The sequence below is a fragment of the Sinohyriopsis cumingii genome, chromosome 1 (genome assembly GCF_028554795.1).
Source record: "Sinohyriopsis cumingii isolate HCF-2022 chromosome 1, ASM2855479v2, whole genome shotgun sequence".
Classification (NCBI taxonomy): Eukaryota; Metazoa; Mollusca; class Bivalvia; order Unionida; family Unionidae; genus Sinohyriopsis; species Sinohyriopsis cumingii.
The window spans coordinates 16,499,862-16,522,132 of NC_142961.1; the positions used below are offsets into that span (position 1 = coordinate 16,499,862).

The following is a 22,271-nucleotide window of genomic DNA, read 5'->3' on the forward strand; positions in this document are numbered from 1 at the left end:
TTGAGTCATACCAAACACTTACAAAGATGGTACTTACAGCTGCCTTGCTAGGCGCTCAGCATTAAGAGCTTAGTTGGTTGGCCTGATGTCAGGATAATGACTGGGTGGATCGTGATGCTACATGTCTGCTGCATGATGCCTCAGTGCTAGACATCACTATAAACTGCCACATTGCAGATATCATAGTGATATGACTAAATTTTTTTAAAGCTACTTTAAAAGCCAAAAGCACGCACACACAAATTGCTGGAATGTGATGGAAGCACAGGGCTCGTATCATTGCTTAGAATTTAACTGTCAGTCATACATTTAATTTAGTATAAAATAATATTATTTTATTTTTCAATATGAGCCGAAATTGGTTAAAAGGACAATAAGTATCTGGAAGCTATCTAAATATTTTATTAATATATTTCTATTCATTGCATTAAAGAAACATTTATTTCAACTTAATCCAGTTATGATATTCCTGGCATTTTTTAATATTTGTTTTATTTATTATATTCCTTTTTTTTACCCTGGGTGGAAAAAGTCCAAGGTTTGTCATCAAACAACAGGGATGGGTGGCCAGCCATATAGATATTCTAAACTTTAAATTGCATTACAATTTTATTTTTAAGGGTTAAAATCAAACACATGTGAAAGCTTATATTTTATTACCAGATTTCAGAAATGATGTTTATTTATCTAACAGATTTGTTGATATTTAGAAATGAATCACATTAAGAAAATTGAGGGTATGGGCTTCGTTATCATATGTGGCTAATTTTTTGTTGAGTCTTTAAATTGAGTATTTAGGGCAACAATGAAATACATGTTAATTGGGTAGCCTCATAAAAATAAGTGATACAGTATATTTTTTGTCTGTTAACAGTTGTACTTTGTTAATCAATTTAATTGTTACTTATCAGTGCTTTTCAATCACTGATTGTGAATTGAACTTGCCATGGTTGAAAATCTAGTCCTATAATGTGTGCAGTATATAGTATGACAGGGGTCAAGCTAGAACTGAATTATTAGGTAGAATTGACTTGTCCTTTTGGACAGCCTTTTTATGATTGATTATTTTTCTAGTTTTTAATATATATATATATATATAGAGAGAGAGAGAGAGAGAGAGACAGACAGAGACACAGAGAGAGAGAGAGAGAGTTGACATTTATTATCAATTAAGAAAGTTATATTATTATATGCTCATTTTTCACTCCATTAACTTAACATTTTCAAAATCATTAGGTATTTTTCGATATTGCACTGCTTCATATTGCATATTAGGTTAATATATTGTTTTCAGCTTTTGGAAATTTTGGTTGGTGGTGATAAGCATGTTTTCAGATAATTTGTCAGTAATTTCAATTTCAAGTACTTTAGACCTGGTTGAGTTCACCACTTTGAATTCTCATGTCCTAAATTTAGTACCTGTTCCAACATACCTACCACGACCAAATTTTCCAGCTTTTTACACTGCGAATAGATTGTAAAGTTGATTTATTCAGGTATATCTTGTTTGTTACTAGTAAAGTAGTAGCTAATGAAGATAATAGTTGCAGAAAAATGCTAGCATTGGATTATTTACTTCCAAGTGTGCAAAGTAAGACATCAGTCCTGATAATTATGATGCTGGGGTGGGTGGAGTAGACATCTGACTGCCCTCTAATACCATATCCCATACCGATGTTTTGACCGGGGGGGGGGGGCCAAGTGGCTGAGTGGTCTAAAGTGCTTACTGTTATGGATCATTGCCATCTCACCTCTGTCTACGTGTGTTCAAGTATCGTGTTTGGCCAATGTGGGTATGTGAGAAACCTTGCCAGTAGCTTCTTGTGTGTCGGTGGTTCTTTCCTGGGTTTCCCCGGGTTCTTTCAGCATTTATACTGGCTGCCATTTATAGCCTATCTTGTGGTGAAAAATGGTGTTAAACCCAACAACAACGACAGCAACCTATGTTTTGACTGATTTCCCTGTGAATTTTCAAGAGTATTTCATACAGTTGGCAGCCAATAATGACACAGTTACATACTGTCGAAGCAAGTCAAAATATACTTTGATGCCTCTTTCTTAAATGAAGTAAATCCCAGTACAAACAATTGTGCTTTCAGCATGTTTCTTTTAGAATTTTGAGTAAAAGTGCAATATAAAGGTTTTTTTCAACTTTTCTTTCTTTTTTTTCTTCACTAGGGTCTTAAAAAATTTAATATCTTACATGATATCAATCTTTTACATCTTGGCTATCCAAGGTTTAGATATTTCTGTGCTTCATGTCTGTGAATTTCATTAGATGCGGCAGCAAGCCACTGCATTCAATCAAAATTAAGTTGTTCAAATTTGAACACTTTCGTATGTGAGCGAGACAATGGGATCACACAACTTGAATGGACTAAGAAATAAGCACTTTTCCAGTGCCAGTTCGTGTTTGCACAAATACCTTTCACTCAAATAGACCTGCAATGTCTTCCCTCGGGTACAGATTCATACTTTCAATTTTAAACTTTACACTAAGGGAGGCAACACAAAATCCAATAGATGTCGCTATGACAAAACACCAGTATAACTGTTTGATCCGCCAAAGTGTAGATAGGGTTATCGGAAACTTGGCTAGTGAAGATGCAACCTTCTGATTTATAGTTTTTTTATAGTATGCATGTACTTGCTCTTTCTTTATTGTGCTTGTATAACCACACATAGTCTTGGACTACTCTTGCTAAATTAATATTTATACTTAGTCTTACAAGCTTCTTTTAGCATGAGGTTGTCTCTTAAATTTTAAGCTTGGTCTAGTATGTGTGTACATCAGAATGATGGAGTTACATTCCCTGCTCATTTGAATCCCAGCTCTTTTGCCCTTTATCTCCCTCCTTTGGGCCCCATTTGCTTGCACTCTTCTGCACTTTATGTCCCATTGTCCTTCTAACTGCACCCTAGAATCACATATACCTTTAGTTTTAATTGCTTGTTGTTATTATTGAAAGTTTTAGTCCACTTACAGTACTGATACTAATACTTCAGGCAAGTGCACCCTAATTTTCGATCTACTTTTTGTCCTTGTCCTTCATTGTTCAATGGGCATTTTGTGAGTCAAGTTTGTCAACTCTGAAAGAATAAGTTTGTAATAGATTGCTTTGATCTGTATTGCCAGTTTCAAGGTAACAAGGTAATAATTGTTAATAACTCATGAGATAGAATTCTTTGACAAGTGTGTTGGAAATTAAAGGCACCAGGATTTCTTTACAGATCACTGACATCTCACCTTGGTCAATGTGGGTTTGAGTTAGAATACTTGCCATTAGCTGCCCATGGGACAGTTTTTATTTCATGGTTCTTTCTCCAGAAGATATGCTGGCCATTTTATATAGCCTACCATGTTCTAAAAATGCAGTTGAACTCACTATTATCTATTGTGATAATTACAGGAGCCCGATACATTGTTTGGCAAATAATTTAATAGTTAAATTAATGATCTCAAATCATTCTCAAAAGCCTCATTGTCAAAGATCGTTTTGATGCATGTCACTGATTTCTAGGTGAATAAGTGATAATGCTTAAGTATGAATTAAAAAGTGTTATTAAGTATTTCAGTTGAGAATACACCTTTTTTAATGACATTAAAAAATGTTTTCTAAAATCATTACAAAAAATTCCAGTTGTCATTATTGTTAATGTGATTGAAGAAATGATTCTGCTGGTTTATCTTGCAAGGAAAAGGAGGCTTTCCATAAACAAGTCAAAGAACCTGTTTCAAAGAAAAATGGTTGTTGAACTTGGCAGTTCAAGGTCTTTTACCCAACTTCTCTCCCTCTCTTAAATCTAGCAATTACCCAAACCCTTACGCAAGGATTGCACTTGGCTTCACCATGTCACAACTTGCAACTTTTTTCCTTAATGATGGCAAAATGTACTATCTGGCGATTTTTTTGCGACAGAAATTTTGGCTGTTAAAATTTGTATATACAGTCTTGGGTTTGGAGTGGAGAAATTCAAAGGTACCATGACAGGAAGCTGCAAACTTGGATATAAAATTGCACTGGGATCTATTTTAACATAAATCCTTTGTTCATATTGAAAAACCGCCCTAACATGACATTGTTATATCATAATCCACTCATGCTGATGTCTACTGTAAAGTAACCAAATTAGTCATGCTACCTGACTAGTTACAATCAACCAGACAACAGCAATATTTTTTTCTTTTTGAAAAATGTACCAGAAAAATAGCTTTGCTGAAACTTCAAAGACAACTGATTACTGTTGAAGCATTGATCATTCTGTATATGTACTTGAAAACAAAATTCTGTCTCAGTGTTTTACAATTATTTGATATCACTGCAGCAATAACAAATGGGTATATGTTTGGTCCTTGGAAGAGGGTCTTTAGTGGCACACACACCTTCGTCAAAGCAAGCTGAATATCTTTGATTAAAGGAAGTCAGCAACAAAAATAAAAGCAGTGTTTCATTTTTCGTAGTGATTGGAACATATTTATGGTGTCATGAAAGTTTCCAGTTTGCAACAAAAAACATTCATACTTACGATTGCTACCAATGGTGGTGTAAAATCCAAATTAAAGTTTCAATATTTTGAAACAGTAGATATCTGGCTGTTCAGTTAAATGAAGGTGGGACATCTCGCAAGAACGTTTGTTAAACTTTTAACTTGTTCACGTTTTCATTTCCCTATGAATAGACTCATCCCCTTGGTAGCCTCAGCATCATAATACGTGCATTTGTCTCTTGATGACCAATATCTAGGCCAATTTATGTAGCATTTAAACAACTATACAGCCAGGTGCTACTAGGATAATGAATATAAGAGTGAATTGTTTCGTGAAATTTGTTTGCTGACAATGAGATATATATTAAATGAGGACTACCATTTATATATATATATACGTGTTAGTTGTATTTTCTAATGGGATTTAACTGAATTTTCTTACATATGATTTAATACTCCGATTCATGGATTTTTTTATAAACATGCATATTATTTAACACATTGTGGAATTTAAACATTTGTTTATGTAGACAATATTACCTTGCTCCTGAGGGTGTTGAAATAAACGGATTGTGCTGTATTGTGAAAATGGCAACATTGGTGACAAAATATTGAGGTTTGCAATTTATGGCCGACAAAATTTGTAAAGCCAGCACCAACCCTGCTTACCTGTCTATCGATTTGTGTATGTCTGACTTTGCTTTTCTTGCTGTGTCTGCGTTCTGACCCTTTCTTTTGTTCTCTTGTGTATCAATCTACTATTTACATATATCTGTTCATCAACATATGGTTTTATGATGCAAACAAAGGTAAAAAGTAGACAAAACTTCTTTAATTGTCAGGTATATATTACAGAATGTCCTTAAAGATCATATAATCTATTTTGACAAATGTTTTGACTTGAATTATTTTGTTATATTCATATTTTGGTGCAAGCACAAATTCCCAAGGGCAAGTTTAATTTGATAAAAGCACTTTTATATAATTTGTAAACCCATGTTCATGATCAGACACACCAGAACTCAAAGGGATTTTGAAAATGTTAAGTCCCAAGCCGTATTTCCTGTACAGTAGAACTGAAAGTTCAGTCTGTAGAAAACTCATGACTAAAATTTGAAAACAGATTCCAGGATTGGAACTGGAAGTCTTGGAAACATATTCCAAGACAATTGACAATTTCAGAAGGATGGAAGGGGGTCCTCTTTGCAGTCATGCAGGGTAAAAACGTCTTCTTCACGACTTGTTACTGCAGGATGTGCTTGTTTTTTTCAGCTGTCCACAAATAGATGCATATTTATCACTACAACTCAGTTTGAAAAGGCCTGTGGGTAAAACTAAATAAATGTGCTAGTTTCTGATTCCATGTACTGATTGTAGTTAAGGTAGTAAATTTACTTCTTCAGTTTCTCAAAACCACAAAAACAGGTTACAGTGAATTTGTATTTTGCGTGCCACATTCGAGAATATAGTTCCATATTTTACCTTGTACTAAAAGTGCCACATGTTCAGTGTAATTCAGTGGTTCTTAACCTCTTTTTTAAATTTAATTTACATGTTTAGCACTCCTTTCTTATGAGGCCACTCCATCTGTGGTGAAATCTTGGCCTATGATGCAGTGAACAAAATGGAAAAACTATTTATGTGGGATACAGTTGCCTCTGAAAAGGGAGTGACCTTTCTTTAAAGGGGTCTTATAGGGGTCCAGTATATTTAAAATATGATAGTATTTAAATCTGGAAAACATACATAGTCTTTTTATAATTTCAGAAATATGGAACTCAATAACCTAGTCTGCACTACCACATTTGAAGAAATAACATCTACAGGCAATGTTATGAAGAAAACAGTTCATCGTGATGCATCATTTTCTCTTGCAAGAAATGAATTCAGTGATGTTATTTTGCGATTAAATATAGGAAAGAAAGAACTTAGATATACCCTGAGAGAGTTAAAGATTCACAAGAAATTTGTCAGAGATGGTAAAGCCACCATCAATTTACCAGATCATAATGTACAATTCATGCTTTCGAATTGTCCTCCAGACAAACTAATAATGTTTTTGAAAACTGTGCACACAAAGCTAGAATGTTTAAAAAAGAAAGGTTTTGTAAGTGAAAGACAAAAATTAAAATCTGAATTACCACGCATGATCCAAGAAATTAGTCCTTTAACTATGAAAGATTTGCAGACTGTCCATGAAATGAGAGCAAAAGAAATGGAAAAGTCTGACCTGTTCACACCCAAAGGGAAAAGGAAAAGGAAAGAAATGGATTCTGATGACAAAGAGAATGTGGCCCCAAGAGAAGTAAAAATTGCCAGAAAACTTCTTGTCCCGGCTGGTCCTTCCAAGCTAGTGTTGGCTCCAGTAAGCCTGAATAAAGAACAGAACGAGGTCCTGAGTGCAGTGATGCAGGGTAAAAACGTCTTCTTCACAGGAAGTGCTGGAACAGGGAAATCCTTTCTGCTTAGGAGAATCATAGGTGAGACACAAAAATGTTGATGTCAGATAGTGTTTACAGTTTTTATAGATTGTATCCTGGATATAATAAAGACAAGGGTATACAGGGGCCACTTTTGTATTCCCTTTGAGTAATATTGGCAGATAATTCTTCCTTATACAATGTTTTCACATTTTTCCTTAGACTGCATGTGTTATTACACATATTTCTGGGTACTCAAAGTAATACACTTTTTTCAAGTTCCTTTCAGCACATTTTCCATCAAAGGTATTCATTTTCATGTTAGATTTTACTTTCTCACCTGTCCTTTAGTTGTCTACTTTTGTTTATATTAAGGTTTTTGGTGCACCCACTAGCTAAACAGTGTTTCTGTAATTTTATTATCTCATGGGTACCAGTGTTAAGGTAAAGATAACCCATATAATATGTGTGTGTGTGTGTGTGCGTGCAACTGTGGGATCTGATTTAAAGTCATTGGGGTTGTTGGTCCTCTATGCTGATTTAAAGTCATTGGGGTTGTTGGTCCTCTTTGTTGCTCCAGTGGCCTAAGAGGTTAGAGCTTCTATCTTGGATGTGGGAGGTTGCGGGTTCGAACCCAAGTCGAGTTATAGCAAAGACTTATAAAAATGATACTAGCAGCTGCCTCGCTTGGTGTTCAGAATTAAGAGGTTAGTGTTAGGACTGGTCAGCCTAGTGCAAGGATAATGTAACTGTGGGACATCATGCTACATGTCTAGACATGTATCAAACTGCCACACTGCACACATTGTAGTGATATGACTGAAACATTGTTAGAGCTTCATTAAAAATCCATATCACACACACACACACACACACACACACACACACACACACACATTGTTGGTCCTTGGAGTAATACTCTTTCCTGCTAAGTCTCCCTCTCTGAACATTCTAGTAGTTGCCAGACTATGACATTTTTAAGAGGCCAGTTTCGACCCAACAGATGATACATAGGTCCCCTCTGCAACAAGAGAGTGTTATCAGCTTTGCTTTCTATACTCTCCACATTTATAAGGGACCCCACCTCTCCTTTGATTTCACCAGATCGCTTAAAGTCTGGTATTTTGTTCTAAGATATCCATGGTTTTAAAGAACAGGGAAAATTTTGCCTAATCCTGTCTTTCTTCCATGAAACATTTATTCAGCAAGCGCAAGGATGGAGATGACTTTTATAGTTTCAAATCTTCATGAGACCCAGAACAAAATAAAATCCCTCGTCTCAAATGCATTTGTTCTTGATAGTTTTCTTTGTCTGGCTTGATCCTTATGTCTCTATTTGGCTACATCAAACAGACAAGAAATGATTAAATCCTCTTTTTCTCCCCATCTCTGATGTTTAGACAGACACTATCTCAGGGCGGATTATTCTGTCAAAAGAGCTTATCAGTAACTCACTCAAAGAGATCTTTCCTTCATGAGAATCAAAAACCCATGAGGTTAGGGCTATTGCAGCACCTTTTGTAATCATTCTTTGGACAATGCCATGAAAGCTTCATTCTGGATGCTTCAATCCTCCTCATTGTTTTACCTTCAAATGATGTGAGATAGAAGACATCTATGCATTATGCCAGATTGTCTTAGCCCTGCAGGTTGTCTGGCCATCCTCCAGTCTACAGTAGAGCACCGTACAGATGGCAGATGGTATGTTCACTCTAGTTATCAGTCCATCATTTTGCATCCCAGCTGGAAAAGTCAGCAACATAATAATATTGTAATGTATTACTGTTATGAAAATGTAATTTACAACTAACATTAATTGTGTAATAATTGCAAGTTATTATCAAGAGATTGCCACCTCCATCCCAGATCTGATGTCCTTTCAGACTTGGCCCATGTCAAAGAAGGATGATATTCCAAATGATGGAACTAAGGAACCAGACAGAAGTTATGTTTACTTTTGTTCTAGACCAATTACTAAATGGAGGAGAGCGTTTGCTTTTGATTGGGTCCTACCACCATGAGAAATGTAATAATACCACATAACTTATATATATATATATATAATAAGTTTTAAAACCCAACCAACCTCGATCTGTTAAATCAGGTGGCTTGGTGAAGATGGTTATTTTCCTATGGTGTTTGTGATGTAATCTGGCTTGGAATATGCATGTTAGAATAACATTGGAAATTAAAGCTTCCTAGTTATGGTGAATCTGTGATCAAAGAACATAAATAAAAAGAAAATGATTTGTCAAAGGCAAGGTAGTACATTTCAAATTGTGATACTGTTTGCAGGTGCCCTTCCACCACAGCATACTGTTGCGACAGCGAGCACAGGAATTGCAGCGTGTCATATTGGGGGAACAACACTTCATTCATTTGCAGGTAATGTAATATTGGGGGAACAATGCTTCAGTCATTTGCTGTTAGGACTGTTGGCTGTTATCTTGTAGGTCATTTGAAATTTGAAGAAGAAAAAATGACCTTTCAGTGTCTTTAATTCTATTTGCATTTTATCATACAGTGGTGGCAAAAACTAACAATACACCTCTTCCTCGATAACTTGCACACATTGGAGTCCAGAAACATAGACGGTCACTGCACTTTAAGCAAGGGTGCAAGTGATCAAGGGACCTCCATAATAATATAAAAAAATGATGCCATCCTTGCTGGACATTTTGAAAAAACGATTGGGTGGGGAGGAAACTGGTCTGTTGAATGGTTGAATACACATTTTAAAATTGCGTTGGAAATAATTGTTAATAAAGTGCTTTTTCTAACAAAGTTATTTGTTTATATGTAAAAATGACATTTATTTTCAAGACGACCAGCCACTGAGAGATCACTAACATACTTCCAACTGGTTTCAACAACCTTCAAGTGTACGCAAAAACACTGTATATTACAACACTGCTTTATGTTGTTCTTGAATAGTCTTCTTCCCTGAGTCATCTGCTCCTTGCTTTGCTAACTTTGGAATGCAATGCTAAAAGCATACTAAGCAGGGAAACAGTCTAGTTATTGATTGAACTGTAAACAAGATTCCTTTTATTAAAGAAAATGGAAGATTTAGTGAAACAGTCATCATTGTTGTTGCGTAAAATACTGATGAAATGATTTAATTGCAGTGAAACTTCTCATTAGTGAGGAAATCTCCGAGTGCCAATTAACGAATTACAAATTAACTACAAACTCAGAAACTAGCTTCTTATTAATAAAACATACCTGTGAAACAAGTTTTACGTCACCAAGTATTCATTTCGCTTGGTTGTCTTGCTATCATTGGTAACATTTGTGAATGAATATGCTAATTTAAGGTAGTTTAAATATATTACATTCACAGTTGTTTTTAACAGTGTTCGATTGATCACTTGAAATGAGTTGACCTGACTCACGACCGGGCCCACTAGCTCTTAAACCAGTTGGATTTGCTTGCCTTTTAACTTTTCAATTAGTCCACCACTTTTATTTGATACAAAAGACGTAATTAAGGTGGTAATACAAGGAGGTCAGCTTTTAATTGAGTACAACATTGCAACAAATACTTACGCAAATTAGGTATCAAAACACTGTTGGCACTTAATTAGGTTCTCACAGAAACACTCGTGGATGTAGCTGGTATGGTAGAATGACATATTTCATGTTGTAATATAACAGGACACATTGTGTTTATAATCATTACACTTAAACTGAACTAAAACGTATAACTAAAACATGTGTTTCACTTGATAAAAAAACTTAGTTAATTGGTATTTATTATTTAAGTGCTGCCTCAAGTAGGCATTACTGACAATTTCATTGATCAAATTTCATTGCATACTGTTATTTACGGTGTACCAAGAATGTTTGGAAAGAAATGTTATCAAAAAATACATGACTTCTTATTGAAAGTGTATAATTTCATAACATTGATTCAAATTTCCAGGTCAGATCAACCTTTCTCGATGGTAAAACGAGTGATACACCAAGGTTTCAGTTACCAATTTTGATCTCATTTTTCTTTATGTTCAACAAATAGAGGTCAGATTTTTGGTACTTTCTAGTGAAGAAAATGGGATCCACGACTGACCATTGTAAGTGGGTTCGTGAGTTATCAGGGCATGAGTTATCAAAGGAATGGTATACTTACCTGTCACTCTTGAGTATATTTCATCCATCAAAGGAATGGTATACTTACCTGTCACTCTTGAGTATAATTCATCCATCAAAGGAATGGTATACTTACCTCTCACTCTTGAGTATATTTCATCCAGATTATGTCAAGGACCTAATTCTCATTATATTTATTTCCATTCCAAGATTCAGAGCATAAGTCTTTAAAAAAATTTTTTTAATGATTTAATTTTTTTACCTTAATCTTTTATTTTATATGCCTTTAATAGAGTTAAAAAAAATCATTGCCTTTTATCTTGTTGTACTTCATGCTTACACCTATATGAAAAGGTTGACCAACTTTAATTGTTTTGAGGAGTTCTTGTCATTACACTTTATTACTTACCATTTAATATACACCATACAGCCAGTATTGTGCTGATATGCAGTAATCCCTATGCATATAAACATACATACATACATGCAGCAGTGATCCATGAAGATTGAAGTATATGGGCACTTCTCCATGCCGTTAACTCCCTACGTGTCATTTGATACATTAACCCTATTACACCTTGATGGATCAATCAGATTTTTCTGTGATTTTGGTCTGAATTTCATTTGATGCAATAGCAAGGCACCACATCCAGTCAAAATCATGTTCAAATTTGAACACTGTTCCCACATGATCAAGACAAGGCAAGCACATAACTGGAATGGACTCATAAATAAGCAATGTTTCAATGCCAGTCCATGTTTGTACAAATGCATCCTTTCACTTGAATACACCTGTAATAGCTTCTCTCTGGTACGTGGTCATACATTTGAAGTTAAACTTACAAAGTCTCTTTTTAAAGTCAGTTGCCTCCATATTTTTGACCTATGTATAATGCAATGATGTTACACACTGTTGGTAAGTTGACATTATATACTAAGGGAGGCAAATCTAGATAGCCAATAGATGTCATTAGGACAAAGCACTGAAATATCTGATTGATCTGCCAAGGTGTAGATGGGGCTAATGTATCGGAACCTTGTCTAGCGAAGATGCCTGTACCTCCCCAGATCACTAAAACACTTTTTTTAAGTCTGTTTTTTTATTTTATTGATGTCACTTATTTTTCTATTTTACATTGTAGAAAAACTATTTAAGAATTATCTAAGGTCTTTTTTGAATTCCCAAAAGATAAAATGCAGTAATTTTTACAGTCTTTTTAATCACAAAAAAATTCTCTTTATTGCAAAGAGCTTATTCATTCATCAAAATGGCACTTTTTCCCTGCCCTCAATGCAAAAATGCTGTTGTGTTGTTTAAAATTGCAGTAACTTTGTTTCCAAAAGCAACAGTATTGAAATTATTTTTCTGACATAATCACTATATTTGGCTGTGTGTCTGACTGTGTGCTTGTTTATTTATCAGGGCTGCAATGTTTACACATGTGATTTGCTTAGTTTAGTTTCATGTCTGTTTATCAAGGCTGCATTGTTTACACGTGATTTTCTTAGTTTCATGTCTGTTTATCAAGGTTGCAATCTTTACACAGAAGTCTCGCTAGGATTTTAAAACTAGGAGTCCAGGACTCTCATTTTGGTAAAAATAGGAGTCCCACCATCAAAAGTTGCAGTCCCTTCTTTCCTACTGAATCAACAGACGTGAGTGCATCTATTTTTAGATGGAGAGGTTTTCATAATGTAATCACTCACTTTAATATAGCTTCATTACAACAGTCCATTGACAGGATTGCAAATTTATCGTTTGTTTATTCGTCTATGTCCTTGTAGCAATTGTAGGCAATGGTTAAATAGTATCTGATTTGCTGTTTTTTTCCCCATATTTTCGCAAATAAGTGTCAAGTCGGAAAACAGCTTAGACCTTAAAGCGCATCTCGCAAATTCCACAACATAGCATTGTCCCATACGTTTCTGACCTACATAATTTGCATTTTAAAGTTAAATCTTTAATACAATAATACATTGGTTTTGCTTTCAATGATTTGTATATTTTTCTGAAAATATTTGCCCGATGATTTACGAAAACAGACAATCTAATAAACTGGTTCATCCCAGACTTAGCGAAGTCCGCCATTATTTCCCGTTAGGCCTACTGGTTCACTTACAGTTTCAAACTAATTTTATGACGAAATAGTGTACAAGAGGCAGTTAATATATATCCAGATCACCGATTCTGATCTTAAAACACATGTTTGTAGCTTTTATCATCAAAGGATATCATGCAGGAAATTGATAGTTGTTACCTTACTTAGAAAAGGGTTAATGGTCAATCAGCTATCAAAACATATGCTTGTGAATGGGCAAGAATTTGTCAACGTAATTGATATCAAAATTAGGCCTAACTACTGATGTCTTGATGAATACATTTCGCTACAACACTAGAACTAACCGGGCTAAGGTGAGGGGCATTTTAAAAAAAGTATGGTCAGTCAGTCAATGTACCTCTTAAATAGCTCTTGTTCGTCCATCAGAGTGATACTGAATTTTGTCAGTCCAAGTAAGGACTTGTTCCAAACACTAAGCTAGGCATCACACACTTTCTTACACTTAGCTACTGTCCTATCTGAACTATCAATTCTAGCAGCTTTAGCACTCTTCTGAATCTCATTACAATCTTCGTAAGTTTGCCGTTTAACCCCAAAATACTTATCCAAATGTACGAATGGCATTTTGTCTAAGTCTCAGTATGTCTTGATTTTGAGGTCTTGTGTACTATTTATTCCGATACATTCGGAAATGAACACATTAACGAAAGCTAAAGTTGTGTATTTGATGTATTTTTATAAATGATCGCATGTACATCTCTTGGTCTTTCTGACTCTGAATTCAATCACTGTAAATATCAGTACATTTTCCCACCCGGCCGCCAGTCAGAGTCTTTGAACTTACCGCCCAGCTATTGCATCCTGTTCTTTTTTATGTACTCTTATAATGGCAACATGTATGTACATCAAAGGGTCTGAAAGTCACTGAATTCTGTCATTGTAAATATCAGCACAGCTAATTGATCAACACATTTTCCCACAAAGCAGGTGGCTGAAGCAGGACTGGCAAGTCTTTGAATTTTGCCGCGCACCTATTACATGCGTCCTGAGGACTCCCGCCTCAGTGATTTTCTGCATCCCAGACCAAAAATTGGCATCCAATTACGCATAATGAAACATTTCCGAGATCTCTGTTTACACATGTGATTTGCTTAGTTTAGTTTCATGTCTGTTTATCAGGGCTGCATTGTTTACACATGTGATTTTCTTGGCTTTGTTTCATGTCTGTTTATCAAGGCTGCAATGTTTACACATGTGATTTGCTTAGTTTAGTTTTACGGCTGTTTATCTGCTTTGTTTACACATGTGATTTTCTTAGTTTAGTTTCATGTTTGTTTATCAAGACTGCAATATTTGCACATGTGATTTGCTTAGTTTACTGACTGTCTGTCTGTCTTTCTAATTATTAAGACTGCAATGTTTACACATTTGAATGACATAGTTTAGTCTACTGTTTCTAAAATCAGTATTCAAGTTAATGATAATGACCATGTTAATCCTGCATTAGCCAAGGTGCATGTCCAGAAAGTATGTATGATTGCATTAGCAAGGTTCAACATGCACATTATAATATATCTGTAGGTCATAAGACTACCAGGCGGATTAAGGGAATGCTTGAGTTCTTAATCATTTTGAATATACTTCATCGTTTTGTTATTTATACTGTGTACATGTTTAGAAATTTTGGTAAACATTGCAGTTACAATACCTGTCTGTGGTGTGGAATATTCAGTTGTAAAAATTGGAATTCATGGGAGATGGATTACATGATTTGGTTACTGTATTTTGGTGTGGATAACAATGTGATTTTCAACCTGGAGTGAGAAAAAAATTAATTCTGCCATACAACAGTATGAATATGACATAGCATATTTTAAAATTGTGATTATGTTGCAGCATAGTGCACCAATAGGTACCCATTTTGGATTGTACAATGATGATCATTTCTTACAGACCATTGAGATCATTTACAATAAACTAATGCTTCACCATCTCTCTGGTCTTTCCAGTCAGTATGCAGCACCTACTCATGACTCATGATTTTTTTAAAGATAAAGAACAAAAGCTTGTGACAATATTGAAAGTATATTTTTCAACATCATAAAGTTTAAGACCGTTCTTCTCTTGGAGTGCATAGAGCATTTCCATACCGGAAAATGGCTTTCCATTTTGGGGTTGAGAGCATTTCCATACCGGAAAATGGCTTTCCATTTTGGGGTTGAGAGTAAGCTGTCATTTTATTTGTTTGATTTCATTCTCTTTGGTTTTAAAATGGCCTTCCCTTGTGGAGTGTTAGCAACTCTAACTTCAGGGATTTTCTGCTGGAAAGTGTCATGCATATACTGTATTGCACAGGCTTTATAATGTTTAAAACTGTCATGAGATTTGATTGATTAAAGCCTTAATTTGTCAGTTCCATTAGCAAATGCTCTGGTGTAATTTCCAACCTATGCCATCGTTACATTTTATCATTCCACTTTAACATGAATTTTCCTCCTCTGAAAACATGGGCCATAATTACTGTAAATTCAAGGAACTGACACTTCTTTCGGTGAGTACAAAAGCAATAATTTGTAAAAATACTGTACTTATATGGTAAACAAACTTACGTGAGTAAACATCTGGCATTACACTGTATCATATTGAAGTAAATGAACATTGTTAAATGAAGCAAAGATAGATTGAAAAAATATACCAGGTAGCATATGAACAAAAAACTAATTCAGAATAATTACATTAATTAGTAAACATTGTTGACTACCTTAAGTGGTGGACCTAAGGAATAAAAGTGAGATGTAATGTGGGAACTATAGAGAAGATTAATTAATCTTGGTACATATAACCTAATTTCAAATGGAAGATGTAATAAGGTTTATTCGTTTGGGTAGAAATTGTGCCTCTGATGAGAAAATTAAGTTTGAATTCTTGATATTATATATCAGTTTAACCATATATAATTAAATTAATTGACAAATTAAAAACGTATGAGATCAACATTTGTCGAATATTGAACATTTACACATATGGTAATCATATTTGTCCTGTTGCAATGTGGTACTTTATGTATCATAAGTGTAGAATAACAAGATACTAGTTGTATGTACGTGTCACAGAGCAAAAGCTGCAAAATAATGTGAAATAAATGAATGTACTAATGTCATCTGAGGTTTTAATGCAGTATTAACTCTTGATAAGGCTAGTAAACAATTTAGTTACACTGTGATGGATTTGATATTTCACAAGGAGTGAATGTGATGTGTATGAAGTTTTAGTGCCTTGATCCTTACATCAAATTGACCTGGAAGAAAAAGGTCTTTTTATTGTGTATGAAGCTTTAGTGCCTTGATCCTTTCATCAAATTGACATGGAAGAAAAGGTCTTTTTATTGTGTATGAAGTTTTAGTGCCTTGATCCTTTCATCAAATTGACCTGGAAATAAAGGTCTTTTTATTGTGTATGAAGCTTTAGTACGTTGATCCTTTCATCAAATTGGCCTGGAAGAAAAAGGTCTTTTTATTGTGTTTGAAGCTTTAGTGCCTTGATCCTTTCATCAAATTGACCTGGAAGAAAAGGTATTTTTATTGTGTATGAAGCTTTAGTGCGTTGATCCTTTCATCAAATTGACCTGGAAGAAAAAGGTATTTTTATTGTGTATGAAGCTTTAGTGCCTTGATCCTTTCATCAAATTGACCTGGAAGAAAAAGGTCTTTTTATTGTGTATGATGCTTTAGTGCCTTGATCCTTTCATCAAATTGACCTGGAAGAAAAGGTATTTTTATTGTGTATGAAGCTTTAGTGCCTTGATCCTTTCATCAAATTGACCTGGAAGAAAAAGGTCTTTTTATTGTGTATGAAGCTTTAGTGCCTTGATCCTTTCATCAAATTGACATGGAAGAAAAGGTCTTTTTATTGTGTATGAAGTTTTAGTGCCTTGATCCTTTCATCAAATTGACCTGGAAATAAAGGTCTTTTTATTGTGTATGAAGCTTTAGTACGTTGATCCTTTCATCAAATTGGCCTGGAAGAAAAAGGTCTTTTTATTGTGTATGAAGCTTTAGTGCCTTGATCCTTTCATCAAATTGACCTGGAAGAAAAGGTATTTTTATTGTGTATGAAGCTTTAGTGCCTTGATCCTTTCATCAAATTGACCTGGAAGAAAAAGGTATTTTTATTGTGTATGAAGCTTTAGTGCCTTGATCCTTTCATCAAATTGACCTGGAAGAAAAAGGTCTTTTTATTGTGTATGATGCTTTAGTGCCTTGATCCTTTCATCAAATTGACCTGGAAGAAAAGGTCTTTTTATTGTGTATGAAGCTTTAGTGCCTTGATCCTTTCATCAAATTGACCTGGAAGAAAAAGGTATTTTTATTGTGTATGAAGCTTTAGTGCCTTAATCCTTTCATCAAATTGACCTAGAAGAAAAGGTCTTTTTATTGTGTATGAAGTTTTAGTGCCTTGATCCTTTCATCAAATTGACCTGGAAGAAAAAGGTCTTTTTATTGTGTATGAAGCTTTAGTGCCTTGATCCTTTCATCAAATTGATCTGGAAGAAAAGATCTTTTTATTGTTCTTCTGTAAATTGATACACCAACTCTGGAAAATAAGCAGTTTGGTAAAATAGGTGTGCATTATTCCAAACTATGGTTTTATGTTCCTTAAGATTGGCCATTTCAGTTAATTTTGTTTACTTGGATTCTTCTTGTTTGTTACAGAATTTTTTATATGTGGAAATATGCTGTTATTTTGCAGGAATTGGTTCAGGTAGAGCACCTCTGGAACAGTGCATAGAGTTAGCATCTCGCCCTCAGGTTACCCAGCAATGGAAGAGATGTCATCATCTAATTATTGATGAGATATCCATGGTGGATGGGGATTTTTTTGACAAACTGGAGACAGTGGCCAGGTACAGTACATTTTTAAAGCTTCACATTGTTTGCTGGATTACAAAGCATTTTACCTTATGTATTGATGATATCTGTCTGTCTGACTGGTGTCAACACTGGCCAGGATTTGCATTTAGGCCATTTTTGGCAAACTGGAGACAGTGGCCAGGTACAATATATTTTTAAAGCCTCACCTTATTTGCTGGATTATGAAGCATTTTAGCTTATGTATTGATATCTGTCTGACTGGCATGGATTTGCTTTTAGACCATTTGTTTTAGACACTATTGTTCATTGTCACATAAGCTGGTATTTAGGTGCATCATATGGGGGTACTATATACTTCACAGTGAACATATGGCTATTGTAACCTGTATTTCATTATCCAATGTCTTTGGTTGACCTTTGCATTTAGCACATTTTCTAAGGCAATATTGCTTAGGATCTAAATGTATCATGAGAAGTACTTTAGCCATCACTGAAAACTTGGTCACTGTGACCTGTATTTCTTGGTTCATTCATTTGTGGTAAACTTTACAGTTAGCTCACTTTCTCATGGTTAAAGTTTTTGCTTACTGTGGTTTCATTTATTATGTGGGTATTTTTTGTTCTTCCTGGTTTTAGGAAGAAAAAAATAGAAATTTTGTGTGTACTTAAATTCATGGATTTGCATGTCAGAGTTTGCATATTTATAGGTATTTTGTGAATTAAGCAGCAAAGGGTGGTCACACAGATGGTGGTTAAAATAATCCTGCCTTCATTATACAAAAGCAAATACCTACCAAGACCAATCTCTTATGAGTGCTTAACATTCAACAGAGCTGCAGTAGTCATCTACACCAAGTCAAGTGGCATCTGAAGCACTTCTATATTTGCACCATTATTTTTTTTTCAACAGTAATTGTTAGTACCTAGTTTTGAAGAGTGGTAATATTCAAGTTAGCTGTGGTTTCATTAATTTTTTAGCATACGAGTTTTGTTTATATAATAAAAACATTTTTCATATGTACTTAAATTCACGCATTTGCTTGTCAGTTAGCGTATTTTGGGTTTTTTAATTTCAAATGCAACCTTGAATAATCAAAATAAAAATGCAAAAGAACAAACTAGGTAGAGAAAAAGGATGGTTGTTTCAATTGTTACAACAATAACGCTAGAAATTATAAGCACAAATCAACAAACTGCTCTGGTGACCTAGTGGTTGGAGCATTAGCCTTGGATGCTGGAAGTTGTAGGTTCGAACTACAGCTGGGTCATACCAAAGTTTTATAAAAATGGTACCAACAACTGCCTTGCTAGGAACTCTGTATTAAGAGGCTAATTTTAGGACTGTTCAGCCTGATGTCAGAATAATGTGACTGGGTGGGACATGTCTGCTGCATGATGCCCCAGTGCTAGGCATCACTTTAAACTGACGCAATGCAGACATCATAAAGACATGACTGAAAAATTGTTTAAAGCTAGATTAAAAATCCAAATCATACATACACACATGCACAAGATAAATGTGTGCTCTGTTTTCATTTAAGAGCTTAACATCAGACAGCTGACACAGCCACCAACACCAAACCAAGTGGTTGCTGAAGCATGTCTGTAATCTTTTAATTTAGACCACTGTCCATAAAGTTGCAAAATCAATATGTTTGAATGATTCTGGAATTAAAGGGGGTAACTTTCAAGCTAGATCATACCCATGATATGGCCTTATAATCTCGGAATGTGATAAGGTGGACTGGTGCAATTCTGCAATTTTGGGATTATCTGTGGCAAAAGTTCGTTTGCACCAGGAAACCTGATGGACATGATGTTTGTTTTGTGGTTTTGTCTGAAAACCTGTTACTCATGAGCTATGGCTTTGGGCAATAAATAGTGTGTGCATAATAGTTTTAGTATTTTTAAGTCATGTTTTTTTTTTTTGCTTTGTTAAAAAATCATGAATAAAATGAGTTAGTTGGGTAAATCTTAAACGACAGAGAATAAAGTAGTTTTTTCATAGAAGTGAGATGAAGGATTGATGTAAATAAGTATTTCAGTCTAATGTTCCTAGATAATTTCATTATTTTTTTAATGTTCAATAATACTATTTCATATATACATTATACTCTCTTTCTGTCCATAATGATATTGTACTGACTTGAGGCAATGAGTGCAAGTTTCAGTAGATGTACCTGTGCAAAATAAATGCTGTATAATTAATCTTTCAGTTGGTTTAGAATAAAGCAAGCTCATGCAAATGAATTGTCAAAAAATGAGGGTTTTTTTATCACTTGGAATGTATCATTGAGGGTGGGTGTCTGTATCACATGTGGCAAATTTTTCATTTGGTTTTAGAATCTGTGTTTTTTAGTAGCCATGATATCAATGAAAATTGGTTTCCCATGAAAAATGTGTAACCACTGTGTGTAACCAATGTATGTGAATAATGTCATCATTCAGTGTATGAACCAAACCAATAGCCCTTGATACATGCACTTAGTGGGTTGTGGCAGTCTACTAAGCTATTGTTGTGTGAAGATGGTAGCTAAACTGAAAGAGAATGGAATCACTAGCTCAAATGTAGACAGCCTCCACTGGCAGTAAATAAACACTGTGAAGAAGAGTTGAATTACTCTTCCACTAATAATATGAAACAGGTAATTGAGACCATGGGGAATTGATTGTATGTACCAAGGGACTTGAATTGAGACCATGGGGAATTGATTGTGTGTACCAAGAGACTTGAATCAGCATGAAGTTTATTCAATGGTTTTGTCCAACAATCAGTGTAATGTGAACTTCATTGTTGTGCTGCAATTATTTTACAGTCTTGTTGTCAATGTAATCAAAAGTGAAAATGTTTTATTTATCAATGCTTAATATAGATTATTCATGTAGATGGATCATGGTTGTTTGCAAATCTAAAATGAGAGACAACAGTTGAGAATTAAGTATGTGCAGTTATTTCATACAGTCATTTTATAAGCAGTTTCACCTACATTAATGATGTCATTGAAAATTAAATCTAGCTTTTGTGTCATTTTATTTTTCATTCTTTCATTTTCAACAATGAATTCTTAACTACCCTATTCTGTTTGTCTTTTCTCACTATCCCTACTGAACTGACAAAACACCACTTTGTGGAATGAGTTGAACTTAACACTTACCAGATACTGTATACTTACAGGTCTGTTGGAACAATATAAAAAGCTTTATAGTTCTTTTTACCAGAAAACTGTATACTTACAGGTCTATTGGAACAATATAAAAAGCTTTATAGTTCTTTTTACCAGATACTGTATACTTACAAGTCTATTGGAAATATAAAATGCTTTATAGTTCTTTTTACCAGATACTGTATACTTACAAGTCTATTGGAAATATAAAATGCTTTATAGTTCTTTTTACCAGATACTGTATACTTACAAGTCTATTGGAAATATAAAATGCTTTATAGTTCTTTTTACCAGATACTGTATACTTACAGGTCTATTGGAACAATATAAAAAGCTTTATAGTTCTTTTTACCAGATACTGTATACTTACACGTCTATTGGAAATATAAAATGCTTTATAGTTCTTTTTACCAGATACTGTATACTTACAAGTCTATTGGAAATATAAAATGCTTTATAGTTCTTTTTGCCAGATACTGTATACTTACAAGTCTATTGGAAATTTAAAATGCTTTATAGTTCTTTTTACCAGATACTGTATACTTACAAGTTAATTGGAAATATAAAATGCTTTATAGTTCTTTTTATAATTTCATTTTACACAAGGGTTAAAATCAAACAAATGCATATAAAAGGTAATATATATATTATTACATTAATCAAGTTAAATTAACAAATGACTAACTAGTTTTATTGTTAGGAATGTATGGTAAAATGGGGGAAGGGGGCTTTCTGCATAACATGTGGCTTTTATTTCATTGGGTTTTTAAATTTGTAGTTCAGGGCAACCACAAAATCCATTAATATTGGTTCCCCATGAAAATTGGTACCCCATGAAAAAAGTCAAACAATTGTCATTTTTTGATACACTGTTGTTGATATGTTTTGTTATGACTCAATGGTCCTAACTTGATTAACAGAAAAGAGTGAAAACCAACCAGCTTTGTGAAATTCAAAATATAATTGATTTCCCTGGATTACAAAGTAAAAAATTTAAAATTATCTTACAGTATTTTGAATTAAATCCCAAATAGTCCTAAAAATTCTATCATAAGTCCAGATGTTTAGATTTCCAAATGAATTTCAGAGGTGATCTGAATAAGTTTCAATATTGAACATGCTGATGTGCCAAGCCTCAAATGTACTAATGTGTCAACAGTCTTGATGTATCACAATGAT

The 22,271-nt window shown here is 34.3% G+C and overlaps 1 protein-coding gene across 2 annotated transcripts in view; it reads left to right on the forward strand.

Moving 5' to 3' along the window:
- Window positions 1-22,271, forward strand: part of LOC149806484 (ATP-dependent DNA helicase PIF1-like) — a 55,835-nt gene that overhangs the window by 1,161 nt on the left and 32,403 nt on the right. For both annotated transcript variants that reach the window (XM_089953708.1, XM_089953717.1), the window contains exons 2-4: window positions 6,256-6,968; window positions 9,204-9,293; window positions 17,807-17,960. In XM_089953708.1, the coding sequence (XP_089809834.1) occupies window positions 6,260-6,968; window positions 9,204-9,293; window positions 17,807-17,960 (953 nt within the window). In that variant the 5' untranslated portion in view covers window positions 6,256-6,259. The remainder of the gene's footprint in view (window positions 1-6,255; window positions 6,969-9,203; window positions 9,294-17,806; window positions 17,961-22,271) is intronic.